Source organism: Trachemys scripta, chromosome 17 (assembly GCF_013100865.1).
Source record: "Trachemys scripta elegans isolate TJP31775 chromosome 17, CAS_Tse_1.0, whole genome shotgun sequence".
In the NCBI taxonomy this organism is placed as follows: domain Eukaryota; kingdom Metazoa; phylum Chordata; order Testudines; family Emydidae; genus Trachemys; species Trachemys scripta.
In genome coordinates, this window is record NC_048314.1 from 14,594,038 (window position 1) to 14,603,627 (window position 9,590).

Genomic DNA, 9,590 nt, shown 5'->3' on the forward strand with positions numbered 1-9,590 from the left:
ATTTCCTGCATCCGCCCCTCACAAAGATGGCAGGAGGAAGTGTGTGCGTGCGGGGCGGAAGTAGCTGTCGTTCGAACGCTCCCTTCCACACTTTTCAAGCAATGGGAATCTAACTCCCGCCCTCACAAAGATGGCGGCCGAGGGCTGCGCGTGGCGGAAGTGCTGGGCACGGCGCCGGGGCCGTCGGGAGTTGTAGTTTCTACCGGGCCCTGGCGGCGAGCCCCTGCCTCCCTCGCGGACGGGGCCGGCCAGCTGAAGCCGCCATGCAGCTGCTGCTGGGGCTGCTCTGGCTCCTGGTACCGGGCTCGGCCGCGCTGGAGCCCATCAGCCTGAGCATCGCCATCGGGGCGGCCTCGGTGCTCACCGGCTACCTGTCCTACCCCAGCTTCTACTGCGGCTTCGTGGAGTGCTGCCCCGGGGAGGCGGACCGGCCCAATACCACCGGTACCGGCCCGGCGGGGGCAGGGGGACTGGCCCAATACCACCGGTACCGGCCCGGCGGGGGCAGGGGGACTGGCCCAATACCACCGGTACCGGCCCGGCGGGGGCAGGGGGACCGAACCCAGAGCCGGGGCAGGGGGACCGGCCCAATACCACCGGTACCGGCCCGGCAGGGGCAGGGGGACCGGCCCAATACCACCGGTACCGGCCCGGCGGGGGCAGGGAGACCGAACCCAGAGCTGGGGGAGGGGGACCGGCCCAATACCACCAGTACCGGCCCGGCAGGGGCAGCGGGACCGAGCCGCGGGATGGGGCCGAACCAGGCGGGGGAGCCGGATCAGAACCCGGGGCAGGGGCTGGCCCAACGGAACCAGGATCAAACCCGAGCGGACTGGGTTGGTGTTGCCGAGGGCACTAGCTCCAGGCTGGAACTGGGGGGCAGGGGACACAAGGGGCAACCCAGTGTAACCGGGGAAAGCTGGACCGAGCCTTGGTGGACCAGCAACTCCAGGCTGGCCCGGTGGAGGGGACATGGGAGAAAGGAGAGCTGTTTGGGATAGACCCTGGGTTTCAAGGGGAAGGAGTGTGGGTTAGTGGAAAGAGTGGAGAACTGGGATCAGCACCCTGGGGTGCTACTCCCAGCCCTGCTACTGCTTGGCAATGTGACCTTGAGAAAAGCACTTGCCTTCTCTGTCTGAAGTTTCCCCATCTGTGAAATGGGGCTGATACTTCAGGTACCTCTGCCGGACATTCTGGGAGCCACGTTCGGTAGCGTTCTTAAAACACTTTGAGATCCTTGGTGTAAGTGCAAATCAATATCGGGCTCTGTTTCCCTAGTGCAGTTACTGAGTCCCCTCTAATGTTTCCCAGTGTGGGATAAAGATACCAGACTGCCCAGAGAGAGAGAAATGGGATTCATGATACCATTCAATTTGCAAGCCATTTTCGGAAATCCTTGTTCTTCTAAAATGACCTTCTTTCTTTTTCTCCTTGGATTCTTCAGCACTGAAAGAGGATCTGGATAATAAACTCTTTGGACAGCACCTTGCCAAAGACGTGATCCTGAAAGCAGTGACTGGATTCAGAAACAACCCAAATCCCAAAAAGCCACTCGCTCTCTCCCTACATGGCTGGGGAGGCACGGGTAAAAACTTTGTCAGCCAATTCATCGCAAAGAGCATTCACAAAGCAGGACAGAAAAGCAAATTTGTTCATCTCTTTATAGCCACGCTACACTTCCCACATGATCATCAGATTACACTGTATAAGGTAAGAGAGCAAATTTTAACTTCCCCTTGGTGATATCAGTAAATATTAATCATTAAAACTCTACACTGTGAAATTAGATTGTTCTTGATATGCAAATCCATAGGTGTCTCAAGATTTCAAATAAACTCTTGTATCCAGCTGTTTCTGTGTATTTTCAAACATTCACTGACAAGTTTGTGGAAGTGGAATCTAAATATCCCCCTGCAGTGCTAGAAACTGGAATACAACAACACTGAGTTAAATGCTAAGAAATGGAAAGTGAAACAGACAAATCTGTTTATCTCTTGCTTTTCAGTGTTCCTTGAAGGATTAAAAGTTACTTCCTCTCCTACCTTCCCCTGGGGTTACCCTTCACCGTTCTTTTTACAGCGTTCACTGTTGTGAAATGTCCTCCGCTCAAGCTAAATGAGGTGACTGTAAGGAGCAGTCATTTCAGAGGCTTATAAGTGACTGATGCTGATCACCTTGTTTATTCCCTGCAATTTTCATGAAAAGGATAGTCACAGACTGAAGGTTACGTACTCAAAGCATCTTTACATGTTTACAACTAAACATTTCATGAATCGATTTTTGGTGGTGGTTGTTTTTTGTTATTATTAGTCAAGTAGATGGTAGAAAGCAACAGAGGGTCCTGTTGCCTTCTACCATCTACTTGACTAATAATAACAAAAAACAACCACCACCAAAAATCGATTCATTTTCAGGACCCTCTGTTGCTTTTTACAGATTCAGACTAACACGGCTACCCCTCTGATAGATGGTAGAAGTAGTACTGCAGAAGAAATTTCTTCCTTTCCCCTGTATGGTCTTTTCTCTTTTCCATTTGAACCCTGCTCTACATGCTTTGATTGCTCAACTGAGGTTGGAAATAAAGTGCTTTATGGTGTCTCTCATCAAATAACTGGAACAGGATTCACATTCTAGCAGCATGTGGAGGTAGTGGTCATATTCCTCCCTTCAGGAAGCTGGATATAATCAGAGCATTTAAAGGATCATTACTCACACCCCCTCCCAGGTGGTTTTTGCGCTCTCTACCAGTGGGACCTAATTTTTTTAATGTGTGTTTCTCATTTGTTCCAGGATCAATTGCAAACGTGGATTCGGGGTAACGTGAGCGCCTGTGCCAGGTCCGTGTTCATATTTGATGAAATGGATAAATTGCACCCTGGCCTCATTGATGCCATCAAGCCATTCTTAGACTATTATGAGCAGATTGATGGGGTGTCCTACCGGAGAGCCATCTTTATCTTTCTCAGGTTTGTGGTCTGTCTACTGTGGCAAATCCAGGCTCACACGGGCCTTCGCTGTTACTGTGGTATGTGTCTTGGCCACTCAGAGCTTCCAGGCATCAGCAGGGATAGAGCCCAGATTCTTCTGTCAAAAAGCATGTGCTATCTGAGCTACAGAAGAAGGTCCATTAGCTGCCTGCATTGCAGGGCCTATGATACAGTTGAGCAGTTCTGCCTCCATCCAGCAAAGGAATGTAGCGCATAACACCTTAAAGTGGGCCGATCTGGTAGTCTCATCTACTAATAGCACGCTGCTATACAGCAGAATGGAGATCAGATCCTGAATCTGTCCCTCATTCCACGTGCTGGGAGCGTTGCACTGGTATCATACTTCACTACGGGGTGGTGGAGAGACCACTTTGCATCACTCAGAGGGCCCACCACATGTGCCGAGCTGATGATTTCTTTTGAGAGGGAGCTACATGACCATTTCTTCTGAGCAAGAGGTATTGTGGCTCAGAAACAACGCTGTAGGGACAATGTGGAATTTAGTCCTAAATAACTTAAGCATTGGTTTAAGGCTTTTTATTCTTGTGACATGCTTGCTGTGCAGACAAACATTAGAACAGACAAGTGTTAAATGTAATCCTGCTAGAGAAGAGATACTGGACTCTTCCTATCTTGGGTCTGTACTAAACTCTTTATCTTATGAACAGTAATGCAGGTGCAGATTTAATTAATAAAGTGGCTCTGGACTTCTGGAGGAGTGGAAAAGACAGGAAGCAGATTCAGCTGAAAGACCTGGAGCCTGTGTTATCTGTAGCAGTCTTCAATAATAAGAATAGTGAGTTATTTTTCAAATGAGTTGGAGGTTCTTTTACTTTATAAACACAGAACATCCTCGCTCGGTGTGTGCTGCTCCAGCTTGCCTCTTTAACCCATGTAATATTGTTGTACACACATTCCCACTCACTTAGGCCCAGATACCACTAGGCACTGAGCACAACAATTCATTGATTTCACTGGGTGGTCGGCACATTTCAGGAGGCATGCTGCAGCTCTCAGGATCAGGTCCTCACGCAATGGAATGTTTGTTTCAGGGAGAAATTATGCCCAGTGTTTCTGGGGCTGGAAGACTCTAATGCACTAACCATTCACCTCTGCAGATTGACCTGAGTTTATAACCTAACTTAGGTCCCAGCGAAAATGATGTTAGATGATCCCAGCCTAGTTCTTAGAAGACAGCTGCCTACCTGATAACTAGGGCCCTACCAAATTCGTGGTTCATTTTGGTCAATTTCATGGTCATGGGATTTTAAAAATCATAAATTTCATGATTTCAGCTATTTAAATCTGAAATTTCACCGTGTTGTAATTTAGGGGCTCCTGACCCAAAAAGGAGTTGTGGGGGGAGGTTGCAAGGTTATCGGGGGGGATTTGCGGTACTGCTACCCTTCTGTGTTGCTGCTCGCAATGGTGCTGCCTTCAGAGCTGAGCTGTTAGAGAGCGACGGCTGTTGGCTGGGAGCCCAGCTCTGAAGGCAGAGCTGCCATCAGCACCAGCGCAGAAGTAAGGATGGCATGGTGTGGTATTGCCACCCTTGCTTCTGTGCTGCTGCTGGCGGGGCGCTGCCTTCAGAGCTGGATGCCCGGCCAACAGCCACCGCTCTCCAGCCGCCCAGCTCCGAAGGCAGCACAGAAGTAAGGTGGCAATACCACAACCCCCCTAAAATAACCTTGCGACCCCCCTAATTTGAGAAACACTGGTCTTCCCTGTGAAATTTGTATAGTATAGGGCAGCAGTTCTCAAACTCTGGGTTGGGACCCCAAAGTGGGTCACAACCCTGTTTTAATGGGGTCGCCAGGCCTGGCTTAGACTTCCTGGGGCCAAAGCGTGAACCCCTCCATCTGGGCATTGGGGCTTAGATTACAGGCCCCCTGACTGGGACTGAAGCCCTTGGGCTTAACTTTGCCCTCTCCCCCCTCCAGCGGACGGGGCTCGGATGGGCTCAGGCTTCAGTCCCCCGTCCCCTCTCCAGAGGGTCATGTAGTAATTTTTGTTGTCAGAAGGGGGTCATGGTGCAATAAAGTTTGAGAACCCCGGTATAGGGCACACAAAAGACCAGACTTCATGGTGGGAGACCAGATTTCACAATCTGTGATGTGTTTTTCATGGCTGTGAATTTGGTAGGGCTCCACAGATAACTTAGTAAAATCAAAGACCTCTGCACAGGGGGAAGACCTGCAACTGGACCAGCAATGAAGTGCACTGACAGAACGGTGTATAGAAGATTCCTGCTTTATGCTTGGTGCAAGCTAATGCCATAAGTAACAAATATTAATCAAAGTCTAAATCTTACATCATTTCCCTAGTGGTGTAAGACCTAGGTGCAATGCATGGGCCTTTCATGTTTGGAAGTGTTGGGGGCTGTTCATCTGTCATTTAGTAAAATCACCTACCTAGAAAACAAGGACCAAGCATTTATTGACAATGGAGGACAGAACTGTCATTAAGATGTTACATTTGTTCTCCCTGACCATTTAAGCAACCTCCTGTCTGATGTTTTCTAGGTGGCTTGTGGCACAGCAGCCTGATCGATAGAAACCTCATTGATTACTTTGTCCCCTTCCTGCCCCTGGAGTACAAGCATCTTAAGATGTGCATCAGGGCAGAAATCGAGTCCGGTGGCAAGAAAATCAACGAGGCGATCGTTGACGAGGTGGCCAAGGAGATGACATTCTTCCCAAAAGATGAGAAAATCTACTCTGTTAAAGGCTGCAAGCTCGTGCTGCAGAAGCTGTTGTTTTATTGGGAGAGGTTATGAGCAATATGGAACTGAGGTGGAACAAGGAACTCTATGCCCTTTCCTCGCTGAAGCACTTTTAATGGCATTTTGAAGTCTGTCTCTTTGCACTTTTAATATTTTGGGACGTGTGGCAGGGATCCTAGGAATGACTGATTTTTTATTTTTTTAAACCCCAGTGCTCTTCCTTAAACGGGCAGTACCCAAGTATTGCCTTTTTAATCCGGGATAGACTCTAGAAGTGTTTGAGCATAGCATTCATCACTGGATCCAGCCTTCACTGCATTGTATTTTAACAGCTGAGATTGTTAAAAATTCCATCCTCTCCCTCCAACCCTCTCTACTAGACAACTGGAGTAAAATGAAAGAGTCCTTCCGTTTGGCCACAGTCCCTTCCTAGCATATGGAAGGTCCAGTCCTATTCCCATTGAAATCAATGGGAGCTTTGGCCTTGACTTCAGCTGGCGCGTCCAGGGTCCATGATAACGGCAGCAGGGTTGAGGCCTTGATACTTTGCTAGTTCAAATGCCGCTGTGCTGGAAGGACTCCTTGTGCTCTGGAAAGGGTTGGTAGTAGTGTGCTCAGGTCAGTTCTCCAGGGATGGAAAGGCAGGACCTTGGTTCGTTTCTGAGTCTAAGCTGCCTCCATGCCTCCTGCTCTAGTGATGTGGAACGTTAAGGTGAACTCAAAGAAATCTTGGGTTGGGGAGAAATTAGTTGCTTCCTTCCACAGTCTCTATCCAAAAGACTCTCTCTTCTTTCCCCTCCTCATACGAAATTTGAATCAAAGGGAGTCCAAGTGACTGTGGGCTTGGCTGCCAATGGGTATTTCTGTCCCTTTCAGTGGGGGGGAACCGTTCACCAGGGGTTTGACTGCTACAGCACCGCAGGCAAGTGTCTGGGGAAACATTCATGAGGGTTTGACTGTTACAACTTGTCAGGTCAGTATCTGTGTACAACGGTGGGCATGAGATCCACAAGGTGTTACATTCCCTCTGAGGCACAGCCACGTAATCCAGCAACATCCCCCTTCCCGTCCCCAGACACACCCCTTGCTTGAATGTTACCTGGTAGTAGAAATGATTTTGAATAGTCTATTTTTGATACTATTTTATACTAGATTGTTGAAGTGGAAGTACAAAATCTTTTCCTATAGAACCAGGAAGGGAAAGAGGTGGATGGGAAATATGGTCAAAGAACAACCTCCCCCCATCCCAGCCTTATTTTTAATAGTTTTTAGCAACATTGTAAAATTAATGAGAACCTGCAGCTGGCACGGTCAGTGTGAAACATCTTGTTCCCAGCAGCAAGGTGAAATGGGAACCTGCAGGGTTAGGAAGCTGGGAGAGGATCAACCTTCGCCCATCTAGTAAGGGTGGAATTTTCGTATCGCAGCTTACTCACCAAAGACTCAACTTTCTAACTCTCCTGCCCTTCCCCAGCTGTGAGATGGAAGTGCCTTTACATAAATGGAGGATAAGAAAGCTTAACTTACACATTAAGTGAACTACATAGTATGTGCAGCATGATACCAGTGCAGCTAAGACTCATGGGAGGAAGTTGATTATTTTATTATGTAGTTGCTGAATTAACTCCTCATATATTGACACTTGTTTTAAGATGGTGTGCAAAACTGCTTTATATTAATGTCTCAAATCAAGCCTGTTTTTGTTCAAACTACCAGCAAGAAAGCTTTAAATGTTCACATTAACCTCTGAAATTGGAGTCAGTTACACTTTTTTATAACCCTGCATGTGGCTTTGTCATACCTGTGACAAACTGTTTACTCTGATGCAATCACTTGAAGTTAACACTAGCTCTTAACCTTGGGACATTGGACTGTTGCTTTGATGTGTGATGTTTTACCTTGATTGGTAACTCTTCCTCAAAAAGATTCTAAACACTGCATCCCTAAATGTCTGGTAGCTCTCCCAGCTCTGATGGTCTGAATGTAAAGTACTCCTGCAGTTTTTAAAACTCTAAGTGTCATAGCTGCAATAAATGACTTTCATCCTTCAGCTGCCTTTTGACTTATTTAATAACTGCCAGCTGGTAGACACTATCATTCTACTGCTCAATGCCTAGGCATTCATGCTGTGGTATCTCAGGTTCCTCCTGGTCAGGTTTGTTCTAATGAAGTCAGGCCATCTTTAAGTAACAGCTGACTTACCTGCTCCTTCCCAGGGTAAATAAGGTATCCTCGTAAGGATAGACTAGACCTCCCTGTAGCTTTTGGTTGAATTCATTAGTTAATACAGCAGGGTGCCCCAGTGCAACCACACCACTGCAGTTTGCAAAAGTGCCATTCAGGAGTATAGAGGTGGAAGGCCTTCCTGGGTCAGAGAAGTAATGCTCCTTTCAGGTGATAGACCTGAGGTGGGGATTTAGCTGACAGGGATGCATTTTTACCTGTTTCCAGCAAGAGTGGTTGGAAGTTTGCTCTTCGCACAGCAAGGCTTCAGCATTCCTGCCAGTTTTTTCTATGATGCAATCTGTAGAAATGTAACTTGACACATATCTTCTGGCAGCGTAGGCTGTATTCAAGCAGGATCTTGGTCCTAACTCTGTTACTCTGCCCTGGCCACTTGATTTGTGTCCCAACAAGCAGTTTTCCCCACTGTTACAGTGTAAGTACTGTGGTAGTACCTGCTGGAATTTAAACACCCTATCCTCTAGACAGCAGGTGGTTAAAATGCCAGCAGCCCAGTATAAACATCCTATCAGTGGGAAATCAGGAAAGTAGTGTTCTATGCAAGACAGGTCAAATGCTCTTTCCTCCCTTCCCCACAGTGCTCTCACAGGGGTAGGAATCTAACAGCATTAAGTGCTTTGAGTTCACTAACGGATGGAAGTGCAAAGTATTACTTGGCAGAGTTGCATAATGTTCTTCACTATTGAAAGTGAGAGGTTTAGGATATTGCAATATAAACGAGAGCAGGATTTCTGGAACAGAAATCACCAGGGACAGTGATGGAAGTTTCTTGCTTCCCCTCTCTGCTAATTGCATCATGTCACTATAAGCTTGTAGAATGTAATCCTCATAATTTATGTATTTCAGAAAAGCCAGCAAATAGTGACTGTTTGGAGCATTACACTCTTATTCCAGCTGGTCGGCCCTGCGAGTTTCAAAAACTCAGGCTCCTGGTGGGTTTATGAAACCAGCAGGTTAAAGGGAACCTCTGAGAATGAGCTAACAGATTTAAGTTAATTACATTATCCAAATGTAACAAGAACAAACAGGAAAGGCTTGAATCCTGCTGCTTCATTTCTCTACAGAGGTGTGAAAAGCAGTACACACCAAGTGCTGCACTTTAACTGTTCCATGTGGACACTGCTGGAATGAACTGAAAGGTATCTACTTTGCATAAACATAGTCCTCTTCAAACAGGACTACATTAATGTAAACTAGGTACAGCATCCACAGCTGTTACAATGCAGCACCCTGGTGCCTGCTGCAATTCACACACTGCTGGTCTGCCCTGCGGCACAATGTAGACATAGCTAAGGCCATCATCACTTACTGATGTCACTAATGTGGGTGACTAGCTACAGTAAGAAGTGGGCAGACAGAGGAAGTGGGGTTTTAATCTACTCTATCAGCTGGACAAATCCAGTCCATGTTTTAAGCACCTGTAGAATACTGTTGGGACTACAGCATGTGGAAGACTGTTCCTCTTACTAGGAGCCAGGAGCAGGGTTTGCACTAGCATAGCGTTAGAAAGTTCATGCACAATCCCAAGCAGTCTGCCCTAATTGCTTGCTTCACATTGCAAATCATAATGACTTAGCTAATCTTCTTTAGCAATGGCTAAAGAACCATTTCTCTCTCCACTACCTAGCCCCTTTGTG

The 9,590-nt window shown here is 47.3% G+C and overlaps 1 protein-coding gene across 1 annotated transcript; it reads left to right on the forward strand.

Moving 5' to 3' along the window:
• The first annotated feature begins 201 nt into the window (after positions 1 to 201).
• Positions 202 to 7,172, forward strand: LOC117889403 (torsin-1A-like). Its single transcript, XM_034793561.1, has 5 exons — positions 202 to 444; positions 1,445 to 1,710; positions 2,791 to 2,966; positions 3,656 to 3,783; positions 5,510 to 7,172. The coding sequence occupies exons 1-5, from the start codon at positions 264 to 266 to the stop codon at positions 5,761 to 5,763; spliced, it is 1,005 nt and encodes a 334-aa protein (XP_034649452.1). The 5' UTR covers positions 202 to 263; the 3' UTR covers positions 5,764 to 7,172.
• Positions 7,173 to 9,590: the final 2,418 nt, after the last annotated feature.

Bases quoted from the DNA above. Each gene is read 5' to 3' on its own strand.
- LOC117889403 (XM_034793561.1), top strand. From the start codon at position 264: ATGCAGCTGCTGCTGGGGCTGCTCTGGCTCCTGGTACCGGGCTCGGCC. The intron at 445-1,444 runs GTACCGGCCCGG...TGGATTCTTCAG, and splicing joins GGACCGGCCCAATACCACCG to CACTGAAAGAGGATCTGGAT. The intron at 2,967-3,655 runs GTTTGTGGTCTG...TCTTATGAACAG, and splicing joins GCCATCTTTATCTTTCTCAG to TAATGCAGGTGCAGATTTAA.